This window comes from Schistocerca serialis, chromosome 5 (assembly GCF_023864345.2).
Source record: "Schistocerca serialis cubense isolate TAMUIC-IGC-003099 chromosome 5, iqSchSeri2.2, whole genome shotgun sequence".
NCBI lineage: Eukaryota > Metazoa > Arthropoda > Insecta > Orthoptera > Acrididae > Schistocerca > Schistocerca serialis.
In genome coordinates this window covers 2,597,091-2,623,555 of record NC_064642.1, presented here as the reverse complement: position 1 = coordinate 2,623,555, position 26,465 = coordinate 2,597,091, and the positions used below count along the sequence as shown (strand labels likewise).

The following is a 26,465-nucleotide window of genomic DNA, read 5'->3' as shown; positions in this document are numbered from 1 at the left end:
AATTAAAGCTTTTCGGCCATTAAGGCCTTTGTCAGCAGTAGACACACATACACATACACGCACACACACATTCACATAAACACAACTTGCACACATGTCTGCAGCCTCAGAGAGCTGAGACCACACTGCGAACAGCAGCACCAGTGCATGAGGGGAGTGGCGACTGGGAGGGGGTAAGGAGATGGGTGGGTGGGGAGGGGGAGGGATAGTATGGTGGGAGTGGTGGACAGTCAAGTGTTGCAGCTTAGATGGAGGGCAGGAGAGAAGGTGTGGAGGGGGGAGGGGTTAAGTAACTTGAAAGGAGAGAAATAAAAAGAAATTAAAAGACTGAGTGTGGTGGTGAAATGACGGCTGTGTAGTGCTGGAATAGGAACAGGGAGGGGGCTGAATGGGTGAGGACAGTGACTAATGAAGGTTGAGGCCAGGAAGGTTACGAGAACATGGGATGTATTGCAGGGAAAGTTCCCACCTACGCAATTCAGAAACAGTGTTAGTCAATGAAATTGGAAACTGACCGGGGAATCTATAAAATCCAACAGGCTCTAATAGCCAGAGTGATCAGAAATGAGAAAGAAAAACATAAAAAAATCATTTATTGACAAATTAGACAAAAACATTACGAGAAATGAAAGTGGGAAGTTTTACAACTCTTAAAAGAAAACTTGTGGACTATAAACTATGCTATCGCCAAAAGGATGGAACAATGGCAACTTCAGATGAAGAAAGCTGCAACACTGTAGCAGATTATATTAAAAGACTCCTAAACTGTGATAACTCAAAAGCACAATTTACTCCAATTAACCCTTTGTCTGGTACCTACAGCGCAGACCACTTGACAAAAGATGAAATGAGGGGCATCATCAGATATTGTACTCTAAGGTATAAACAATATGTGATGGTCTTAGTGGACTTAGGAAAGCCTACTATTCAATATACCACATAGTCCTTAATGAATTTGGGGTTAACTTTAAACTGCTGGCATAACTACAGCCACCCGAACAGATACAAATTTCCAGATAAAGTTCCTATAATGCCTCTCACATCCCTACAAGAGCAAAATTGAAGTCAAACAATGCAACAAACTGTCTCTAAAGCTTTTCAACTGTGTTCTTGGAGGGGGAAAAAAAAAAAACCATCATCCGGATCTGCGGAAAAAAACTGATGGAAACCGACTACAGCCCAATGAGAATGGGAACAAAGTCCAACGAAACCACGGTAGACTGACTGGCTTTTAATGATAAATAGCCATTCAGTCCCACAACTCAAAAACTGCTATGACTGCTACTCCCATCAAATGCAGTTGGTTACAAGCAGTCCAGCCTCGGCGGCCAGAGACACTGGTCACGTTTGTGTCAGTTGCGCATGTGTGAATGTGTACATGTTTTCTATGATAGAAAAATGCCTTTTGGCCGAAAGCTCAAATGTGCAGCAGTCTTTTGTTGTGCCTGTCCATGACTCAAATGTCTCCTCTATATGGCAAGCAGCAATATACCCTTTTCATAATACTGTCTTTTCACAAAATACTAATATACATCACTACGAAACAGTCCTGAAACCAGTAATTTTGTATGCAGCTGAAAACCTATCCCTAAATCTTTAGGGAAATCATGGCATCCAGTAACAAGAATGGCTTGCACCAGAAAAGGTCCAACACTATAGAAGCAGTGGCACTGGAACTGCCTGAAATTATCAAGCCTCGGACTGAAAAATTTACAATCTCTTTGAAAACGCTGATCTTTAAGGGGAAAAAAGATGCATTATGCCTGTCTCCATCATCCATTCCAATCTGTTAAACTCTACTAGAAATGACACTGTGCACGCAAAAGAAAATAAAATTTGTTGTGCTGCTGTTTCAACTGGTCCGCACTGACTGCTAGTCTCATCTCGTGTGAAAATAATTTAAATGAAGACAATAAAAAGAAATAAAAGTAAACCAAGAAAGGTATACACAAGGAAGAGTAAATGTAAAGCAAACGTAAGGAACGGGCGAGACAGCATAGGGATATTGGTTGTAGATGGGGACAGGAATAAAGATAAGCTGAAGAGTACAGAAGAATAGTTAGTGCAGTTCATTTTAGCGTCAGTTCTTTTCATCGTAAGCCAAATAGCAAAACATGTACTGGCCATATATTGCTCAACTTCCTTAATACTCCTAGACTTAGTTATCACCAGTGTACATTCCAAGTAGATGTAAAGATATTTGCATTAACCTATTTGGAGTGTTCTACAGCAAATTTCACTTTTTATTTAGACCAGTTTATTGTTGAATACAGATGTATAAACTGTTTGAAAACTAGAAAATTCATCAATAATACTTCTGGTGCACATCACAGAGTATTATTTTAGTAATACATGTATGCCCTCCAAGTGGTCTCTTTTCATATATACAAATATGTAGATTCAAATAAAACCATATGTTTCAACAACAAAAAATCAAATAAATGCACAATAAAGTAACTATGGGAAAGTGATGTGGAGTAAGAGGAATCAAACAGTTATTTTATGAGCAGTCAAAATAAGACAACAAACCAAAAACAATTTACCTCTTGCATGATGATGATCAAATGGAGTGAATCGATCCCCAAGGCTTGGTCGCAGAACTACAACTGTTGCTCTAGGATCCACACCACGGCTTGCCACCAAGTTACGAGTGTGCAGAGCTAAATGGCAAGCGGTCTGGAGGAAATGTGTTACTGCCTCTTGGCTGCCCAAATCTTTTAAAACTTTTTCAGTAACAACAAATCGGGGCAGAAGTGTCAGCATTAGCTTCTGTATCCTCTGCATCTGACCAGATACTTCAACATCACTGAAATCACGTGTACCCCGAAAATCTGTTGACACAAATTTGAGATAACAAAATGGAATTAATAATCATAATGTGTATTACAAAAACAATATATTAAAAACTGATTCAGTGAATCTGATCATTTTATCTAAATTTTTCATTTGTTTTTGTAACAAATCTTTCAGTAACACTGTCTTAAAAATACAGTCACCATAAACATAAAGCTTTGGTTCGTTTAAGCTGTAACTAGATACATTAACTGTGTTCCAGCTGCTACCAAAAAGGAAAATCGCTGCATGTTTGAAAGCGAAAATTTTGTGCATGTGAAAGATCAATTTTGTGTGAAATCTGAAAGTGAATAAAAGCTGGGGAACTAAATTTGAAGGTAATGACATGGGCGAAAAAGGTGATTAGGAAATGGGAGAAAGATGACATATGCACAGAAAAGGAGAAAGTAACTGAAGTTATCCAATTTCCACGTAGCACCATGTATGAAGTTTTCAATAAACAAATCTTCTGTAATGAACGAACACACATTTGCTGACAAAAAAGTAGCTATCTTACAAACTGAAAGTTGAAAACTATTAAATGAGTTTAAATAAAAGCCACTACAGCATTCCGAATTAAAAACAGTTACATTCTTCACAATTTGCTTCGAAAGCAGATACTACAGTTCATCAGTATACAATGTGTAGTATGAAGATCTGGATAAATTTTAAGGATGTCATGGCAGACATTGCCCTGGTTTGTGCAACATACACATAAAAACTGTTTGTGCCACATTTATTAACGCAAAAATTGGAACAACAAAAAGCAAAATAGAAAGGCAGCTGAAGAATCAAAATTGCAGTCGATGTTTAACAATGTGTTAACTGAGGATTAAATATGTGTAACAGCAAAAAAATAGGGGCAAAAGTGCAAAATGCCTACTGACATAAGTAAAATTATGTAAAAGAGTGACTGCTTTCCATATTTCTTAAAATAATACCTGATTACTGCTTCTCTGTCTGAAACACTTACCGTACAGAACTGATAGAAGAAATAGAGAAAATCCAAAGAAGAGTAACATATTCTATCACTGGTTCATTAGTAAGGCTAACTGTCAAGAAAAATGGCTGTCCAGCTCCAATATCAGATGCTACAAAAGAGCCATGTGTCATGGTGTGGTTTACTGATAAAATTCCAAGAAATTATGATCCTAGAATTACAATTCATTTAGTAAAATTATTTAATTGGGTAGATAAAAAATCTACTTGCCAAACAGCATCAGAACACACACATTAAAGACTGTTGTTGTGATTGGCAAACTTTCGGAGCCATTGGCTCCTTCAGGCAGAAGGGTTGAAGGGGAAGGAGGAAGAGTGAAGGAAAAGGATTGGAGAGGTGTAAGAAAAGGGGTAGATTTTGGGAAAGTCGCCCAGAACCGCAGGTCAGGGGAGACTTACTGTACAGGATGAGAAGGAAAGACCGATTGTTCTAGACCCTGGTGTAGGATAGGACTGCATCCAGAAACAGGGAATTTCAATGTCAGGCCTTTTGGAGTAACTCCAAGGGACAAGAAGGTTTCAAGAAACAGAATGTGAGACCTTAGTTTTGACAGTGCGAAGTTTTTGTAAGGAACGGATGCAATATAGGATGGGTTCATCACGGCAAGAGAAGACAGTTTGGAGAGTTAAAAATCAGGAGAGTGGCAAAAAATAAATAAGCAGAGGGTGGAAAAGATTGGGGGCGGGGGGCAGGGATGGAAAGAAAAGCGATTAAAAAAGTTGGAAAAATTTGTGCAGAAACCATTAATAAGAGGTAATGAGTAAGCAATCTATACTAATAAAGAAAAATGATAAAAGGAAAAAATCAATCGGGAAAGTCGTGAAAACAGACGAAATTTTAGAAGCTGGATAAACAGAAAGTGAAAGTCACGGGGGATAATGTAAACTACCTAGCTTGGCAATTAATGTGACGTCAGAGATGGCAATAAAAGTCGATCACATCGATTTGCCGAAAAACAAACGCACAAAAACATGGATGAATTGCATATAAACAAGATAAGTGGATGGTGGAAAAGAAAATAGCTGTCAAATTTGTGAATAAATAAGTGAAAGACGATCGGGAGAAGACCATGCAGTGTAATGAACCATAAATTATTGTATGCAAAATTGTAAATAACAGTGGAATTGTTATGTACAACACGAGCAAGGAAATCGGTATTAGAAAAGACATAGGGGCAGAGTGCTGATTAATCTTGGTGATACAGATAAACAAACAAATGGGTTAGCACATAAGGTTGAAAACAGACGACCGTTTGAACAGGACAGACGACAACAAAGTCTCCCCAGAGCCACGGTTCTGGGTGACTTTCCCAAAATCTACCCCTTTTCCTAGACCTCTCCAGTCCTTTTCCTTCACCCTTCAACCCTTCTGCCTGAAGGAGCCACTGGCTCCAAACACTTGCCAGTCACAACAGTCTTATGTGTGTGTTCTGCTGCCGCTTGGTGAGTACAGTTTTTATCTATTCAATTAAATCATTTGAATATAATAGAGGGAAACATTCCACGTGGGAAAAATATATCTAAAAACATGATGTGACTTACCGAACGAAAGTGCTGGCAGGTCGATAGACACACAAAAAAACACAAACATACACATGAAATTCAAGCTTTCGCAACAAACTGTTGCCTCATCAGGACAGAGGGAAGGAGAGGGAAAGACGAAAGGATGTGGGTTTTAAGGGAGAGGGTAAGGAGTCATTCCAATCCCGGAAGCGGAAAGACTTGCCTTAGGGGGAAAAAAGGACAGGTATACACTTGCACACACACACATATCCATCCACACATACACAGACACAAGCAGGATTGTGTGTGTGTGTGTGTGTGTGTGTGTGTGTGTGTGTGTGTGTGTGTGCGCGCGCGCGAGTGTATACCCGTCCTTTTTTCCCCCTAAGGTAAGTCTTTCCGCTCCCAGGATTGGAATGACTCCTTACCCTCTCCCTTAAAACCCACATCCTTTCGTCTTTCCCTCTCCTTCCCTCTTTCCTGATGAGGCAACAGTTTGTTGTGAAAGCTTGAATTTCGTGTGTATGTTTGTTTGTGTGTCTATCGACCTGCCAGCACTTTCGTTCGGTAAGTCACATCATCTGTGTTTTTAGATACAATTAAATCATTTTATCAATAATTGATTGAATTCATTTAGTAAGTTCAACTGTCAAGAGAAATGCTCAACTAGCTCCAGCATTAGATGCTACACAAGAGCCACATGTCATGGTGTGGTGTGGTTTACCGTTAACATTCCACGAGCTTACGGTCCTAGAAGTGTCAACCAACATATTTGTTCCTCGAATGCAGGGCTTCCCAACGTGTGGTCCGCGGACCCATTAGGGGTCTGCCGGCTCTTTCTAGGGGGTCCGCGGCCACCTTTCACTAAATCGTGTAAAATAATGAGTAAAACTATTGAATAAAAATGTGAAAATCAAATTCATCATTTTTTTTTTCATGTGAAAAACATGTGTACTGTTACTTCAGGTTGTATTCCCAAGCAGCCTTTCGGGTTCCTAAGTGAGCATGCATACACAGTTTAGTGCTGGAGAATGCTGCTTCTCTGACCGACTGTTTTGCAACAATACTGGGGTCGTTTGTGTGCCGGCTCACGGCGCTACATGCACTGAAACCTTTTACGCATGCGCGGAGCGAGTTTTGTCGACCCATCACAGTGCTCGCTGGCACGTACGCGGCCCGGCCCCAGGCATCATTAAATGCTAAACTTGCTTAGTCAGTGCACTACCTATTTCATAAGTCGATTTTTGACCAGTTTATTACTTCTAACATGGATTGGTGGCTGAAGTCAGGCATTGAAGAAGGGTGCAGTTTCTCCATCGCCTTCACAACAAGGGAAGTTTCCAGTTGAAATGAATGAGGAGGGAGGACGACCAAAGAAAGAACAATCACAATAAGCTCCACAGCCAGATTTATTATGTGAAAACGCTGCAAGTACTCCATTAGTTGCAATATCCTGTGTAAGTGGAATAACCAAGAATCGTAAGCACAATGAAAGCTATTTAGAAATGGGCTTTACAGAGGCAAAGGAGAGTAAGGCTCAGTGTGTAATTTGTGCATGAGTCCTTCCGAACAGTTCAATGGTTCCAGTTAAATTGCGCCGTCGTTTTGCAGGTACTCACCCGGATTTCCAGGCTAAAGACATCGATTTTTTCAAAAGGAGGAGCGCTGAACTAGCTGCTTCTCAGCATTGCATGAAAACTCATGCAAAAGCAATTAATGAAAATTCATTAAAAGCCTCTTTCTTGGTTAGTTATCGAGTGGTAAAAACAGGCAAAGTTCATATCATTGCAGAAAGCCTCATAAAGCCATGTTTTAATGACATTGTTTCTTGCTTGCTAGACGAAAACGCAGTAAAGCTGGTAACTTTGGTGCCATTATCAAACAATACTGTCAAGAGTCGCATTGTTGACATGTCAAATGATGTGAAAGACACTCTTGTTTCTCGCATCCAACACAATTCATTTTCTCTGCAGATAGATGAATCCACTGATGTTGCAGGATTTGCGATTTTATTGGCTTTTCTCCGTTATGAATATTCTGGATGTTTTGAGGAGGACTTCTTATTGTGCAGACCACTACCTGTCAACACAACAGGTGCTGAAATATTCCATCTGTTGGATGATTTTTTAAGGACTAACGAAGTTTCATGGTCTAATTGCATAGATGTGTGCACAGATGGTGCAAAAGCTATGACGGGTCCTACAGTCGGAGCAATAACAAAAATAAAATAAAATGCCAAGAATTGCAACAGCAGTCATTGTGCTCTCCACAGATACGCTTTAGCTATGAAACAAATGCCTGTTTCGCTCACACCAATTGCTCCATCGCAATCGTGACAAAATGTTAGAAAAATTATTCAGCACTGAGTTTGTTATCAGCATAGCAGGCACCTTATGGAAAAACAAACTATTCTCAGTTGTATAATCCTTACACTTACTTCAGGACAACATCTTAACAAGCAACAAACAGGATGTTGGACACTAAGCAATGGAAACGTTGTTATTATCGTCAATGCACGAAAGGCAGTTAAAAATGGAAAAACAAACACCATTCAGCTTACCAAAGTTTGTGCAGCGGGCAATAATTCCAGTAATACGAGCCACTTCACTAAGGAATGGCATTGGCAATGATGGTCCAGCAGCACGCAGAACCGTACACACCATAACACTGTGACTCAGGAGAAAATGATGGATCTGTAACAAACATTACAATGGGATTACCTACACTGAGTAACAGGTGAGTACTCTATTCAAACCATACCCAGCTCAGGTAATGTTGTGTGACTAACCTGAGAACAGCAAGACTGGTTATCTGGTGTCAAAGATGTCAGTACAGAATCGCACAAGTCGAGGGCTGGGAACAGAATCTGAAGGAAGCGTTGTGTAACAGATGGTAAAATATTTACATCTAGGTTTGGGACACTGAAACACAAAATATAAATCATTAGAAGAGATGAAGTTAAAGAAGTATCACTACGAAAGAAGTATGAGAATTGTTTCATTCTTAAAATTTTAAAACAACTTCCCCTTCACTCTACAAATTAAGATTTATATTTCCAAAGGAATTTTTTTTATTAAGGTCATTATTTATCAACAGTATTGCCAAAACTAGAAAAACATACAAGCAGACAGCAACAATATCACAAAGTTATTATTATCAATGTAGTGGTAATTGTATTTCATTATTGATTTGTACTAAAAATTCATAACAGTTCTACTAGTGTGCAATGATGAATGGTGCCAACATAGGATACAAGCACCATAAGCAAACTGTACCAGCAAAATTTCAAATTACTTGGAAATGATGAGTGGTATTACAAATAATTAACTCAATACTGCGTGATGCAGGGATGGCTATCTGTCATTGCACATACCCAGATCTGTATTACTTGACTGCCTGGGAAATTGTTTAGTTACTTCCATGCTGTAACATGACTTCGTAGCAATGAGTCTAATATTTGGTTTCTTTACTAACAATGTACTACTTATTCTACCACTGTTCTTTGTGACTGGGCAGTGTACCCATGACAAATGGGGGACATCATCTCAGGAGCTGCAACTACATATTAAATTATTCTTACAATAAGGATGAGCTAACAGTATGTAACACTATGTATCAAATTGTAGAAATCTTCCTTGTATGGAGCACTGGCACAGATATATTGTTCTACTGGATTCTCTCTTCCACTATTTCTTTCCCTCCACCCCCCTTTCCCAGTTCATTTCACTGGCTTTATCCTATTGGTGAGCCTGCTGCAAATATTTCCCTTTATAACATTAAGTGCATGTGACCTAATCGGCTGCCCAGTGTCGATAGGAGGTAAAATGAAATTGTTGTACGGCAGAAAGCTAGCGGGCCCAGGGCTCGAGGCACGCTGCAGCAGGTCCGGCCAGGTGGGGAGTCCAGGTACGAGCAGTGGCGCCGGAAATGGGTAAATACCAAAGCTGGGAATTTGGACAGCTGTCATTCGCATGGCCTTTGTGCAAGAGATGTACCAAAAATGTCAGAGTGTCCGACAAGTCGGTTGGCTTGTGGGATTGAAGGGACCAGACTACTAGGGCCGTCGGTCCTTTTTTCCACGAACTTTAAACACCCACAAAGAATAAAAACAAACAATGGAGATGACACAAGAGACGACACAGGACAAGAAAGACAGAGACAGAGACCAGACAAAAGGAATTAAAATCACACAGACTGTGACAGTGGTTGGCCGACATAGAAACAAAAAAGGAAAAGCCAACCACCAAGAGACGCACTAAAAACCCCAGTCTAAAAATCGTAGGCCAAAGGCCAGACTCAACACAAAAAAGGGACAAACACTTAGATGAAGTGATAAAAAACCCCTGCACGAATAAAACTCAAAACTAAATCTGCCATTGCAACATCATCTGATAAAAGTGCAGCAAGCATATCAGGCAGCGCGAACGACTGCCCGAGCAGAGTTAAAAGCGGGCATTCCGACAAGATGTGGACCACCGTCAAAGCTGACCCGCAGTGACATAAAGGTGGGTCCTCGTGGTGCAACAAATAACTGTGCGTCACCCAGGTGTGGCCACTGCGCAGCCGGCAGAGGACAGCAGAGTCCTTGCGGGAGGCTCGCCAGGAGGAGCGCCACACACCAGTAGCCTCCTCGACGGCCCGAAGTTTGTCGGGTGAAGGAAGGGTGCGCCATTCTTCACCCCAGGTGCAAAGAACCTCCTGCCGCAAAACTCACCTGCAGTCACTCTCCGAAAGGCCAGTCTCCGAGGCCGGTGCACCGACAGCCTGTTTGGCCAGTGTGTCAACCCGTTCTCTTTTCCCGGGATGCCGTCGTGACCAGGGGTCCACACAAAGACCACACACTGGCCGCAATGGGCAAGAGTACGGAGGGACTCCCAGATAGCCATCACCAGACGAAAGCGAGGGAAACACTGGTCGATAGCTCGTAAACTGCTCAGGGATTCACTACAGATAACGAAGGACTCACCCGAGCAGGAGCGGATATACTCTAGGGCACGAGAGATGGTGACCAGCTCGACAGTGAAAACACTGCAGCCAGCCGGCAATGAGTGTTGTTCGTAACGATCCCCTAGAGTAAGAGCATAACCGACACGACCGGCAACCATCGAACCGTCAGTATAGACGTCAGAGCCTTGAAACGCAGCAAGGATTTAAAGAAAGCGGCGGCGGAGAGCTTCGGGAGGGACGGAGTGCTTCGGGCCCTGTGCCAAATCGAGCCGAAGGCACGGGCGGGGCACACACCACTGGGGAATACGCAGAAGGGCCCGGAAAAGAGGTGGAAGAGAGAAAACCTCAAGCCCAGAGAGAAGAGTTCTGACGCAAATCGCGACCGTACACCCTGACTGGGGCCGTCGTTCCGGAAGACGGACGATCGACTGAGGGAACGGGAGACGATAATTGGGATGCCCGGGCAAGCTACAAACATGTGTGGTATAAGCGGCCAGTAATTGCTGGTGTCGGAAACACAATGGAGGGACACCTGCCTCCACAAGTACGCTGTTGATAGGTCTTGTCTGGAAAGCTCCAGTGGCGAGTCGGATCCCGCTGTGAAGGATGGGGATGCCAAACTGTAAGCCAGGATCCCATAATTTAGACAGGACTGAATTAAAGCCTGGTACAGATGTAGAAGGGTAGACCGATCGGCACCTCAGCTGGTGTGAGTCAAGCAATGAAGAGCGTTAAGATGCCGCCAGCACGTCTGTTTAAGCTGTCGAATATGAGGGAGCCAAGTCAACCAGGTATCAAAAACCAATTCCAAAAGCCGATGCATCTCCACCACAGCAAGAGGTGGGTCGTCGAGATAAAGCTGTGGCTCAGGGTGAACTGTGCGTCACTGGCAGAAATGCATAACGCAGGTCTTGGCAGCTGAAAACTGGAAGCCATGCGCTACAGCACCAGACTGCGCCTTGCAGATAGCGCCCTACAGCTGTTGTTCAGCAGCTGCAATGCCAGTGGAGCTATAATATAGGCATAAGTCGTCAGTATACAAGGAAGTTGAGACAGACGTTCCCACCACTGCAGCGAGCCAATTAATTGCAATTAAAAAGAGGCAGACACTTAAGACAGATCCTTGTGGGACCCCATTCTCCTGAACTCGGGAGGAACTATGGGAGGCCGCAACTTGCATATGGAAGGAACGAAGCGACAGAAAAATTTGTATGAAAATCAGGGGCGGACCCCGAAGACCCCAACCATGAAGTGTAGAGAGGATGTGATGTCGCCATGTCGTATTGTATGCCTTCCGCATGTCAAAAAAGACGGCGACCAGATGCTGATGGTGGGCAAAGGCCATACGGATGGCAGACTCCAGGCACACCAGATTATCAGTGGCACAGCGGCCCTTACGGAACCCAAACTGAGACGGAGCCAGAAGGCCCCGAGAGTCAAGTAGCCAACTCAACCTCCGGCTCACCGTGCATTCGAGCAACTTGCTCAGAACGTTGGTGAGGCTAATGGGGCGGTAGCTGTCCACCTCCAGTGGGATCTTGCCAGATTTCAGCACGGGGATTACGACGCTTTCCCGCCATTGTGACGGGAACTCATCCTCAACCTAGATAAGGTTGGAAAGGTCTAGGAGGCATCGCTGGCAGTCAACCGAGAGGTGTTCGAGCACCTGACAGTGGATGTGATCTGACCCATGAGCCGTATCAGGGCAAGTGGCTAGGGCTCTTTGGAATTCCCACTCACTGAATGGAGCATTGTACGATTCAGGGTGGCGTGTGTGAAATAAAAGGCTCCGATGTTCCAACCACTCTTTCAGGGAGTGGAAGGCCAGTGGGTAATTCGCAGAAGTGGAACTCCTAGCAAAATGCTCCGCTAAGCTGTTTGCAATTGTGTCAGAGTCAGTACAGACTGCTCCATTCGTGAAACTGCAAGTACGCTGAGGGGGATCCGATGGCCATAGAGTCGCCTAATCTTGGCCCAAACCTGCGATGGAGAGGTACAGAGACAAATGGTGGAGATACCGTTCCCAGAATTCCTGCTTGTGCTGGCGAATGAGGCGGTGGGCTCACGCACAGAGCTGTCTAAAGGCGGTGTTCCAATGAGGGATGCTGCTTGTGACACTGGAGTGCCCACCTGTGATCTTTTTTCGCTTCAGCGATCTCGGGCGATCACCAAGGCACAGCCCACCGCCGAGGAGACCCAGAAGAACAGGGAACGGTAACTTCTGCGGCAGTAATGATGCTGGTGGTGACCGAGTGAACCACCGCACCAATGGTGTCACTGGAAAGATGCTCAATAGTGGCAATGGAGGTGAACAAGTCCCAGTCAGCCTTATTCATAGCCAATCTGAAGGGGCACTCCGAAGAGTGACACTGTGGCAGTGACAGAAAGATCAGAAAGTGGTCACTACCGCACAAGTCGTCGTGCACACTCCATTGGACAGATGGTAATAGGCTAGGGCTGCAGATCAAAAGGTCGATGGCTGAGTACATGCCATGAGCCACACTAAAATGTGTGAAGGCACCATTATTTAGAAGAGAAAGGTCAAGCTGTGCCAGTACTTGGTCAACGATGCTGCCTCAGCCTGTTGCCACTGATCCACCCCATAGATGGTTATGGGCGTTGAAGTCGCCCAGTAACAGTAAAGGTGGCGGCAACTGGGCTATCAGTGCAGCCAGGACTTGATGCGGGACATCACCATCCGGTGAAAGATAGAGACTGCAGACAGTAACAGGCTGAGGTGTCCACACCCGAACAGTGACAGCCTCTAAAGGTGTTTGTAAAGGGACAGACTCACTGTAAAGAGAGAGAAGGACGTAGATGCAGACGCCACCAGACAACCTCTGATACGCTGCCCGCTTCTTATAATAACCCTGATAGCCACAGAGCATCACCAGAACCCAAGTTTCCTGAAGAGAAATGCAGAGGAAAGTGTGAAGGCTGAGAAGTTGTCAAAGCTCAGCACGGTGGTGGAAAACACCACTGCAGTTCCACTGGAGGATGACATTGTCCATAGCAGAGAAAGGCGTGAAGGGACCGAGGGGGTAGATTACGCCGCTGGGTCACCTGCTGCCACCGATTGAGTACCTACGGGAGCGAAATCCATCATGTCTGAGGGACCAGAAAGATCTAGATCCTCAGCAGATGCCATAATCTCCACCTTATCCTCAGATGCGGAGCTGGTAGGTAACGACAATGGTGGGGGTACCACCGCAATTTCTTTCTTCTTAGAGGTCTTCGGTTTTGATTTCTCGCGCTGTTCCTCGGGTTGATCTAGCTGGGAGAGCTTCTTTGATTCAGTCTCCGGGACTGAAGAGGACCGCGAAACCCTACGACCAGCTACCTGGGGCTTCTTCAGCCACTGGCGGATGTCTGGTTTGCCACTGATAGGAATCTGGGAAGGGAGAGACCCAAGGGACCCCTTCCTAGCAAGAGAAGCCAAAGAAAACAAGATTCTTTGGCTTCGAAGTGGGGATGGATGTCCCCGATGGTTGGGGGGTTGCTGCTCCCAAGTTAGGCGGTGTGAGAGCAACAGAGAGGGAAGTGCCCCCACCGTCAAGGGGGCAGGTGTGGTCTTCTGGCTCTGAGAGCTGACTGCATGGGGAGCAATGGATGGAGTTGTAACAGGAGTGACAGTGGCGGCGAAAGATGTCGTTTAGCCTCAGTGTAGGTCATTCAGTCCAGGGTCTTGTATTCTATTATTTTCCTTTCCTTCTGCAGAATCTTACAGTCCGGCAAACTAGGTGGATGGTGCTCTCCGCAGTTAACATATGTAGGAGATAGGGCTCATGGACTATCGGGATGGGATGGACGATCACAATCTCGACATATAAGGCTGGAAGCACAGCGGGAAGACATATGTCCAAACTTCCAACACTTGAAGAACCGCATTGGGGGAGGGATATATGGCTTGACGTCACATCGGTAGACCATCATCTTCACCTTCTCGGGTAATGTGTCACCTTCGAAGGCCAAGATGAAGGCACCGGTGGCAACCTAATTGTCCCTTGAAGCCCGGTGGACGTGCCAGACAAAATGGAGCATGTGCACGGATTGACACTATCAAGCTATTCTTTTTAGACAGAACCGAGCACAGTCCAAGTACCTAAGAGTACGAGTAACTATGGGTAAAGATGCAACTGGTTTGCTCATATGGGATGCTGTTTAGAAGAGCAACTCAGCAGCAGAGAACCATTACACCTTTCACTGTATCCTTGAATAACTGCTTTTTCTGCCATTTCTAACTTCTTAGCTTCAGAAATCTTCAGTAGACTCATTTACTTGATATATCATTTCAAGTCCTTTAAACAGCTTTTCTTCATTCGTAAGTTTTTCTATATTTGCGTGGTAACTGACAAACTAGTAAACATGTAAGTAGACTGTCTGTATGGAATTTCGGTTTGTTAACTTCAAATCCTTATTTCCCTGCAAACCAGCTTCCAAGTAACAGCAGACTACTCGTTAGATAATTTGAGACACAACTTCATAGGCCACATGCAGAGTATTTTACTAAGAGTAGTCGTGCCTCAGAACCCAGAGGATTAAGTGAAAGTTCCATGCTCTTGAATCAAAAGTCACAGTGTCAAAATCTATTATGTACCAAAATACGTAACAGCAGACATTTTGGAATACTAATATCGCAGAAGAACAAAGAATGTCATCAACAAGCTGAGAGACACTAATATGACACCCACACAGATTAAGATCCAAGAATAATTCATTCGAACATATACATCACAATTGCAGACAGAAAGTGTATCCTTTCTCAGAATATGAACAGGCCAATGAATTACATGACGAGAAGTACTTATATAAAATTAAATACTCTTATTATTTTACAGTTGATGATTTTCACGTGCCAGAAGGATATTCACTGTAATGACAGGGGAAGCACTCATTTTCTGATCTGATTTTTTACAATTATATGGGGTTTTAAAGTTTTTGTAGAAAAACAAATCTAATGTAGAATGGAATGTGTTTTGCTGCAGTCTTCTCTGAGGTAAAAATGAAACTAATGGAATACAGAGTCTTGTGTGCTTTAATTACAATCCCTTCTTGGAAAATGATCTGCAGAGTCCTCATGAATGCTGTACGTACAGTTTTTTCTTGAAATTTATTTGCCATCACAAACATTCCTTAACCATTCCTTTCATGCCTCTTATGAAAATATTAATAAATACAATTTATTGGGCATTCTTTTGGTTTCTTTACAGTGTAAGTAGTTTAAAGATGGAAAAAGCTACTGCGTACATACTCAACCACACAACTCTTGGCTTACCACTCTGTAATCTTTCTGCCACACCAACCGCTACCTGGACACTGTAGTAACAAACGGTTCACGTCTCGTACAACCTGCGCCAAAAGTACTATTTCCTCTATATGCCTGGGGCTGATGCTTCTGTCACCTTCATTTCTGGCCAAGCCCTGCATACCCCACAAATCTGGAGAAGTTGGTGGCGAAGACTACGCACAGACTCCTTGTTTGCCTTCCTGCTCATATCAAATGCACAGTCAGAAACAGCATCTCCATTCTGACATTTCTCACTTTTTTCACGTCAAAAATAGCTCCCACATTGCCTTGCCACTCAGGATGACCTATGTGAAGTTCCAACACAGTACGGAGGGGAGGGCACCAGAAATATTTTACTAACAGTATTCACTTCTTTACACATATCTACGTACCAATTTTGTCCGCTAACTTTCAGAGAATAAAACAGCTTGGAAACCAAGAGTCTGTCATAAATGGGAATTTTTGCCTCTGTTGAGTTATACAATCTTTGCCTTTAATTTCCATGTATATTGTTTATTCTTGTTCACAGGCAGGTGTTCTGAATATTAAATGCGTGCATTGATGCAATATAAGGTTTCTTGTGTGCTACTTCAAACTGTGATAGCTTTACTGAATATTAAAGAAAAAAAAAAAAAAAAAAAAAAAAAAAAAAACAGATTGTGAGCCCAGTCTACCTAGTCTGTGCAGTAAACACAGTTTGCTTAATATATAGACGTAAGTTCAGCAGTCTATTTGAAGCTAGAATTATGGCATTATATTTTATCATCATTTATAGAGAAAAACTGAAAGGAAGACAGAGCTACAATATGTGTCAGTCTGCAAATGGAAACTCTTCTTCACTATAAAAAGCTGCAAGGGTGCACCTCAAGTGAAGTGAGTGACATGTTGAAAATGTGTGATGCTAGAGCAAAAATAATATTGTCAGTCGATCCAGGAATTTATGTGTATGACAACAGCAAAAGAAAACTCTGATAAATTAAAATGGTTATATGAAGACTCACGACTTTACAAGAGAAATGATTTGCTGACTACATACTTAACAACTCGACTGAAAAACAGTACATCAGTAGAAGAATATCCACCCAAAATAATTTCCGCTTCTAATAAGTTAAATGGTCTGAATTTTGAAGTTAAAGATGGAAAGGTAGGACGCATTTTATTGGCAGCGTTACAGGATGGCTACAAATCAATGATTATGAGCCAAAATAATTTCAATATACCAGTACCTAGAGACACTGTTACAAGTAAGTTGTTGCAGGGAGTGGAGGACAAAAAGCACTGCTACTCTATAAATAGTGATGCAGTTTTTCAACTGAACAAGATGCTATAATTGTAATAAGTATGGTTATATTGCAATAAACTGTTGCAGCAAAAACAAAGGAAGCTACAAGTCATCAGAAGGGACTTCAAATTATAAGACATTCTTCATTACAGCAGGTAAGCCATAAATAATAACTGGTAAACTGACTCTGATGCTTCAGCACGTGTCTAAACTCCTGTGTGGAATGAATTCATGGAAATCAATGTTAACTCCACAATCGATAGCAGGGAATAATTACAATTTACCCACTAGAGGAATTGGTGAGACACACACTGATGGACATATTGGTAGAAAAAAGACAGAACTTGAAGTAACAGATCATTCAAAATAATGACGATATAACGGTGCTTTAAAAGGGAAGCCCAAAATTAAACAAGACAAATCAGAAATAGCTTAATCTGAACCTACTGTTGACGACGATTCAAGATGTATTTTACCTGATCAAAGAAGCTCAGAAGATTCAAATTCAAAAGTCACAAAAACTGTGCTCCTCACAGCAAAGTCAAACACTTAGAAAATTAAGATTTCCAAAACCAATGAAGATGAATGATTATGTGATCTGTTACTCTACAGACAGAGAATTCAGATTGGTTTACAAAATAACTGATCGCACAGTTAGCTTCAGATCACATAGTTAGCTTCAGACAATTACAGAAGAATTATAGTCACATGTTGAAAATCGGACATTGGAAAAGGCAATAGGCACACCAAACAGATATTCACGACCAAAATGAATTTTCAAGAACATATTTTCAGATACAAAGAACAGCTAATGGTTAAATGATGTGCACAAAGGTTTTAAACTATGAAGAGACACATGCCTTAGTAATCCGCAATAATTCATTACAGTGTCTGCTTGTTTGGCTACCACATATGACCTAGACATAAATCACTTAAACTCTAAAACAGCATTCCTACAAGGTGATTTGAAGGAGGAGATTTATATCAAAATCCCAGATTGATGTTAACACTTGAACTGTGAAGGACAACTGTATCATGTTTACGGATCAAAACATGGCAGTCGCAACAGATTCATTAAGATAAACAAAAAAACTCTTAAATTTGAACTTTACGAGAAGTACAGCAGGTTCGTGTGTTTATCAAAAGAATAATAGAAATACCATATTAAGTGTTACCATTTATGACGGCGACATGTGAATTTCAGTAAGATCCCAAAAGAGAAGGAAAGCTTCAAAAAAGAAACTCAAAGAGGAATTTAAACCAAAAATGCTAGGAGAAGTGTTAAATTGCTTGTGCATCTGAATCACAGGAAAGCACAAAAGGAGACTATTACAGGTGGTTCAGTCTAGAATACAAATATTAAATAAATACAACATGAAGGATTGTAATCCAGCAATGCATGTACACAACAACCAAGTACTTACCCAAGATATGAGCCCTGAGACAGACAAAGAGAGAAAATTCATGAGAAATGTTCACTACAGAGAAGCTATAAACAGTTTCATGTGTGTGAAGTTGGGAACCAGACTTGACTTCACGTGTGCAGTCACAGTTGTAAGACACTTCAAGTACGATCCGGGCATGCCTTACTTGCAGGCAGTTAAAAAATCCGTGAGGTACTCAAACAGGACTATGGATTTGAAGCTGCCATTTTCTGGGGAAGAGAACTGGAATGTCACAGGATATAGTGATGCAGACCGGGCAGGAGACAAGGAGGACAGGCAGTCAGTCATAGGTTTTCTTTTTAAATCACAAGGCGCTGTTATTTCCTGGAGCACCAACAAACAGCTCAAAATAGCTTTATCAATTACTGAAGCTGAATATATGGCCCTATGGCCCTGGCCACAGCGTGACAAAAGAGACTCTGGCTGAAGAGGTCAAAACTGGAAATCTTTCCATGCACCAAAAATGAGCCCATTAAACTTTATTGTGATAACAAAGGTGCTTTTGATTTGTCCAAAAGAGGTTTGCATTTGCTGGTATGTTAACTCAGTCACTCACAAGTATAAGACATCAGCAAGTGATAAAGGAATGTGGACTGATAGTACGAGGTTTTTTTTTCTTTTTTTCTATTTTTTTATTTTATTTTATTTATGTAATTTTTTTTTTTTAAAAAAAAGTGGGAGTGTTATAAATGAGAATCTATGCTTTTGCTAAGATATATGTTCTTTGTGATTAATTTCTATTTATGTTCTTTATTCTTGTTCATATGTATGTGTTCTGAGTGTTACGTGTGAATTAGTTGCAATAAAATGTTTATTCTGTGCTGCTTAAAACTATGGTCGCTTTTCTTAACCAAGTCTCAAACGTGGGAAGGAATTCTAGAAAATTACAAGCTATGTTTAACACAGTTTCCCACTGGTTACCCTGTTTGTGAAAGGAAACTGTTCAACAAAGTCCTTTATTTGCATGGGCAACACAAGCAACAAGTCTCTTGATAGAATCCAAATCCAAATAAAGTTATAACAAATAAACAAACACTGTGTGGAACACTTCTGCACTTTTCAGTGTTACACCTGAAGATAATCTGCAGTGCAGATTGAAGACGGTAGTCAGTAATAAAAGAAGTGATCCAGGTGGGGTTTGTTTATTTGTTATAACAACAGAGATTACTGTGTCAATTAACAAATAAAACTGTCAACAGTACACAACATTTAAAATAAGCACTCTACACTGTGTCAATTCATTACATATGTGTTGAAATAATGATCTCTCCATTTGTTAAACAGTAACCTTAATGAAATGTTGTGGTAATGTTTACTGCACAATCAATTTCCATGTGTGTTGCATACATTAAGAGGCAATTACTTACCTCTGTCTAATATCTGGGTGCCTATCAAATATACTCATGGATGACAGACAGCCCATTAAACCATGTTCCAACAGCATCTCTGCTCCAGAATGTGAAGCAGCAACACGGCATAGCATGGCCTGAACCAGATGTAAATGATATCATTAGGACACAATGAAAATTAACCATGTGAACTATTTAACAATAATTACTAGCTCAATAGAGTAATGAAGTCTTACCATTTTAGATTCATAAACATACAATGCTGAAACTGAGCGAGGAACTGGCTCTAAAACAGCCACAAGTTTTTCATCTGCATCAAGAAGGCTATCGATAATATACTTCAGGTAACCACGAGATGACAAATATGCAATCCAATTAGTGTGAGGGTCTAACTCAATCAGAAGCCCAATGCAAGACAATGCCAGCATCTAAAATTAGAAAGGGCAGTTTGTCAATATACATGAAACATTCATTAAATAATATATAATTACAAGAAAGCATCTAACCTTGCAAATATCATGTCCTCCAGTGCAGTCGTGGCATAGTACATCAATCAGACTTTCACCGAAACTTCTAACAATGTTAAGGCATGATGCATGCTGTGGTCCAGCATCTGTGCCAAAGGAACGATATTTTGAGCTGTCCAATCTGCTTATAAACATGCTCCCTTCAGACGGTTCTTCATCATAACTTTCAACACCATTCTGACATGTCATATGAAGGAAGTTCAACAGAGCAGCATATAAATTAGCTCTCAGCCCTTGTAATTTTGCACCTGAATGAAGAACAAAAACATCTCAAAATCACATTAATAAGGCAGTTAATTCTAATACTATGTACACTAACAATTGTGAAAATTGTAAAAACAGAATTGATGTGTAATATAAAAGAACTTTATACCATAAATTAGCTACATAAAACACATTTTATTAGGACTGCAGAACTGTACATGTGCTGTGGTAATACAACTTCATTTTGGTATGAAGCTCTCTCGTGCAGTTATTATAATTTACAGGCAGTCTATATACAAGAAAACAAAGAACAAACGGAGGTCACTCGAGGACAGTGACAAGTAAGTTTCCGGACAACCATATCACAGACATGTAGATTGAGCAACATGTGGATGTACAGGATAGGGAAGCAGTAGAAGCTTCGTTCTTTGAAGAATGCTCATACATTACTCGACCCAAGTTACTGGAGCTTGTTCTGATGAAATATGACATTGAGTTCCCTGAAAGAAGAACCACAGGCTCTAAATTCACCTCTGTTTCAGAGTTGTTGCTGAGACTGTCACCAATATGTGGGAAGATAGTGATGATGATGATTTTGGTTGAGGGGGTGCTCGACATTATGGTCGTCAGCACCCTGATGAAAAGTCAGCATGCAAATCTCATGGGTGGGGACGAAGCTTGTCCCCACATGTGGAGCAGTTTATAATGTATTAAAGTCTGCCGCCCTTCCCCACCAATTTGGGTTGAGGCCTGACAGTTCACAAAATTTCACCACCCGTGTAACACTGATATCGGTATCTGAGAGGATGGTGGGCAGATGTCCATGGAGACTGAGCACTGTCCTAATCTCAGTATGTAGGGCACACATAGTTACAATATGCTGAACTGAAAGCGGCATACCACAAACTTCACAGAGTGGTGGATCTTCCTGCCAGAGGATATTACATAGATTTTTTTAAAATGTCATAAAACTGATTTATTAAAGATGGAGTCACATTTCGTAATATTTCTAGTTGGAACACGTATGTACTCTTTTCTTCAGAAAATCATAGGACCCAATTGTATCCATGGCAGAAATGTACCTTAAAAACAGTACGTAAATATTAATTTTAAACTTCCAACTAGAAATATTACGAAATATGACTCCATTTTTAATAAATCAGTTTTATGACATTTTAAAAAATCTACGTAATATCATACCACTCTGCAGCTGATCATTCCATAATCACATGTATATCCAGTGCCAAATAAAGTTAATTTAAGACAGACAGGCTGAATCTGGCATAGATGTATACTTGCAGTCGAGTCACAACTCACATATCGATATGATGCCGCAATGCCAAAGACCTCCACAACATCGTTGACTTTGAAACCATTGTGGTAGTGCCACCTTAGCCCATAGAGAGAACACTGAGTATACATCGTCTGTAGAGTTATTTTAAAGCTTTTAATTGATATTTTATACAATATCCTGTGGTTGTAAAGAGATATTTTATAGATAACTATTTTTATATTATTACTGTACTTTGTTACATTTTGACGATTATGTGAACCCATTTTATACGGATTGGTTGACGTGATGTGGAGGGAGAAGAGGTAGGCGGAGCGTCTTCGTACTTAAGCATATGCTCGTCACTTGCTGGCACCACTTGATATCACAGCAGCTGAGAAGAGTGCTCCACCTACCATCTTCGAAGGATGCCACGGGTATAACACGTCCTATTGTATTTTGTCCTTATAACCATTTTGTCATATTTTATTGCCAATCTAGTAAGGTTTCTATTACTTTCTAAATTAAATTACATGATGGTCATGTGATATGACCGAAACCGGTCACCTATTTTCTTGTAACATACGTGGTGTGATCAAGACTGAATTTTAAAAAGAAAAATTTTAAAATATGGTTCAATTGTTACAGCTTGGGCCTCGTGTGAAAAAAGCAGGTACAAGAGATAACTTAACAGCAAGGTTACTGAAAGAGGAGCACTGTTCTGCATTTGCTGCTGTTAAAGGTAATCATGAAAAAGAAATGTCAGGATCAGTGTTTACAAAGCAATTTAAGCAAAAGTTCTGTGAATAAGAAAAATGCTGAGTGCTATTATTGTCACAAAAAGACAATTGTAATGCTGAGTACAAGATAAGGCTGATGAAATTGTCAAGAGAAAATCAAGAACATAAACATCAAGTTCTTGAGTGCAGAAATCAGGAACATTCTGGCTCCTAAGTATGATAATGTCACACAAGGAATGGTTTTTAATGCTTAAACCACTATGGAAGTTTGAAGTTCCCCAGAGTTCAAAGTGACATGTTTTTGTGGGAAAGTAAAGCAACTAACAAATTCTCAGGACTGGGTAAAAACAACTGGCCAAGCCAGCTAGTTAAAACAACAGAAGCTGTAGCATCAACTGCAGACTCTTCGGCATCACTTACTCAATCAAATGTGGTGGAGTATACAACTCCAGTTACTGCAACACCAGGCAGCTCGGCAACTCCTCTGACTGTACGGAGCAAGAAGGCACCTCGACAGCTACCTTGACAACTAGACAGGCAGAAGCCAGGTTGGGTAGTAGATCGAGAAATGCAAGATCGCCAAAGAACGGGAACACTTTTAATGCCTGGATCCAGAACTTATGTAAGTGAACCAACTCAGTGCATTTTAAAGGAAGATAATCAGATTGACCAGTTAAAAATACCACTAAGGCTCATGCACCTAAACATACAGTACCTTAGAAATAAGCTTCATATATTACAGGTTTTTGTAAATGAACAGTCACCTCATATAGTAGTGTTAAATGAGCATGGATTAAAATCTGATGAAATTATTTACTGTAAACCAGAGGGCTACTCCTTAGCAAATAGTTATTGTAGACAGCAACATAAGGGTGGTGGTGTGGCAGTTTACATTAGTGAGAATCTCGAGTACAAGAAAATAAACTATCTAGACCAGTACAACAAAGAAGGCTTGATTGAAGTGACAGGCATTGAAGTCCACACCAAAGAGTGTAGAGAGGTTATGAGAAAGCATAAAGTTATTGGGATTTACCATCCACCAAAGGCTGATGTTGTTAGCTTCATAGACATATTTAGTAGAGTAGTGGGACATTGTGGTCCCAGTGACCTAACTATACTTGGTGATCTGAATATTGAGGCAAAATCTTCCAGTTTGTGTAATATGAGGTTAATAGATACTCTTAACTCATATAATCTCGTAAATGTAGTAAATAGTGATACCAGGGTAACACATCTAGCAGAATTGATTACGTTATACTATGTAAACATATTAAAAACAGTGTTAGGTGCTGGAATATGGATTTTCACTACTCTGACCACAAATGCCAGCTTGTAGAGTATGTAAACACAAGCATCCCAAAAATGACAAAAGTTATCGAAAATAAAAGAATCCTAAACGAGGGTAACATCCTTGCCCTAAGAAATAAATTAGCTATAGAGGACTGGGATCTGGTTTACCAGACTGAAGGATCTGAAAACAAATGGGCCAAATTCTATGATACTATGCTAAGACACTTTGACAGATGCTGCCCTGATAAGAAAATACAAAGAGTGTTCACCCATAACCAAAGTGGAAAAACCAACAGACTGATACTTCCAGCAAATATGATAAAAGTCAGGCAAAACATCCAGGACCTGGATGTGTTACACAAGTCAACAAACCTGCAGGTTTTTAAGGCCAAGTACAACAAAGACAAGAAAATCTTTAAGAAAGAGCTTTCAAATCTAAGAAAACAGGCTTACGGCAGTGAAATAGCTCAATCAGACAATATAGCCACGACCTCATGGAGAATTGTAAATCAATTTCGCAAAGCCACACCGAAGACAGAAACTGAAATTGTAAATATAAGACATGAAGGAAACACAATTAAAGATCCTAATAAAGTCTGCAATGTTTTCAATAAATACTTTATATCTGCAGCTGTTAGTCCAATTAATAACACAATTGTGAGTAGTGAGGTAAAGCTCTGCCCCTTTGAAGAGCCACCTTTTGAATTCAAACAAGTAAGTGAAAAAGAAATAGGCAGGATAATAAATAACCTAAAGAATAAGTTCTCATCTGGATGGGATGGTTTGAGTAGTATCGTGATTAAAAAATGTAATAAGGAATTAGTTAAAATAATCACCCACCTGGTAAACTGCAGTATCAGAGAACATACATTTCCAAATGTATTGAAATGGAGCACAGTTAAACCAGTGCATAAAAAAGGATCCAAGGAAGAGGTTTCAAATTTCAGGCCCATAGCAGTAATACCTGTCTTCAGCAGAGTATCTGAAGTTGTGCTGCTGACACAACTTAGTGACTATTTCTTGAAAAATAAGTTCCTGACAGAGACACAACACGGATTCCGGAAAGATCATAGTACTATCACAGCAATTACGGAATTTCTTCACAAAACGTATGGTGCCCTTGATCAAGGAATACAAACAGCTGGCATATTAAAGCCTTTGACTCGGTAAACCATGAGTTACTTTTAAGTAAACTTGAGTCATACAATGTAAATGCTGCATCCATGCCATTGCTGGCTACATATTTATTTAACCGCAAGCAGTGTACAAAGCTGACTTACAAAATCAATAATCAGATCATTAATTTCCAGTCCAAATATGAGACAGTCACACAAGGTGTACCCCAGGGCTCAATTTTGGGCCCTTTCCTTTTCCTAGTGTACATAAATGATATAGAGCAACCTTTCAACTCCCAATTGGTAACGTATGCAGACGATACCTCACTGTTATTTCTTGGTAAACAAAATGATGAGTTAACGTTGGTAGCAACTGAGGGACTACGGCAAATAACTACTTATTTCCAAGATCAAGGTTTGAAAGTTAATATCAGTAAATCTCAGTTATTGCCATTTAAACTTACAAACTCACACCAAACCTCTATCAGTAACATAGGTGGAATTGAAGTAGTGGACACAGAAGGCTGCAGATTTCTAGGTATTCACCTAGATGAAAATCTAAGATGGGTAAACCATATCAAATTTTTATGCAATAAAATCAGCAGTTCATTACATCTAATCAGCCAGTTATCAAAAGTAGTTCCACATCAGACATTAAAAACAATTTATTATGGAATCATTTTAGCACAGATTAATTACGGGATAGAGATATGGGGTTGTGCTGCCGACATACATATGAACAGAATATTAACCCTACAGAAAAGAGCAATCAGAATTATCCATGGATAAGGGTATAGAGATTCATGCAGGGAAATCTTTGCTCATCATTAATACCTCATAGTCTACTCACTGTATCTTTACAAATCAATTATATTTTTTGTGACACATCAAAACAAAGCAACAAAGTGCTCTGATATGCATGCCTATAATACAAGAAATAAAGACTGCTACTACAGACAAAGAACAAAATTAAAAACAACAGACCATAGTCCATGCATTAGTGGTCAAATATGGTACAACAGATTACCGAGCTCTACAAGGTGCCACAAAGGGAACTTATTCAAAGTGAAACTGAAATATTTCTAGATTGACAAGTGTTTATACCCTTTAAGTGAATATTAATATTAAACTAAAATAAAGTGTAAAATCTGAATATTTGTAATAGGTACGATGTAACACCCAATATTGTGCCTTATTAGGTACAATGGTACATTTGTATCATGTATATGTAATCACATATGCATATATGACTGTACTAAACTTGTAAAAAAATGCTATGACGTTTGCAAAAGACACCAGTTGGTGTCTCCATGAAAAAAAAAAAAATAATACGAGTTCATGTTCATATAGGAGATAACTCTGTTGTCTATGCTGAAGGTATTGAATCAGTCAAGTTAAATGCACTAGTAGATGGTGTATGGGAACCTCATGCACTGGAGGATACACTGTACATACCTGGTCTAGAGAAAAAAAAATCTTTTTTTCAGTTGGAGCACTACTAAGTCAAGGTTTGAAAGTCACATTTAACAATAAATGTGACTGACATATTTAGTGAGAGGCTAGTGGAAAATGGTGTAAAGGCTGAAAATCAATATTACAGAATTTTATTTTGTATGGACAATGTGAACAAGCAAATCGTGCATCATCTGACTTATCATTGCACAAGAGGTTGGGA

General features: G+C 40.6%; 1 protein-coding gene across 1 annotated transcript in view; it reads right to left on the bottom strand.

Moving 5' to 3' along the window:
* Positions 1–26,465, bottom strand: part of LOC126481044 (nuclear pore complex protein Nup205) — a 313,396-nt gene that overhangs the window by 18,484 nt on the left and 268,447 nt on the right. The window contains exons 25-30 of the mRNA XM_050104525.1: positions 20,151–20,419; positions 19,881–20,072; positions 19,663–19,781; positions 8,123–8,255; positions 7,895–8,027; positions 2,544–2,831 (exon numbers count right to left, since the gene is read on the bottom strand). Of these exons, the coding sequence (XP_049960482.1) occupies positions 2,544–2,831; positions 7,895–8,027; positions 8,123–8,255; positions 19,663–19,781; positions 19,881–20,072; positions 20,151–20,419 (1,134 nt within the window). The remainder of the gene's footprint in view (positions 1–2,543; positions 2,832–7,894; positions 8,028–8,122; positions 8,256–19,662; positions 19,782–19,880; positions 20,073–20,150; positions 20,420–26,465) is intronic.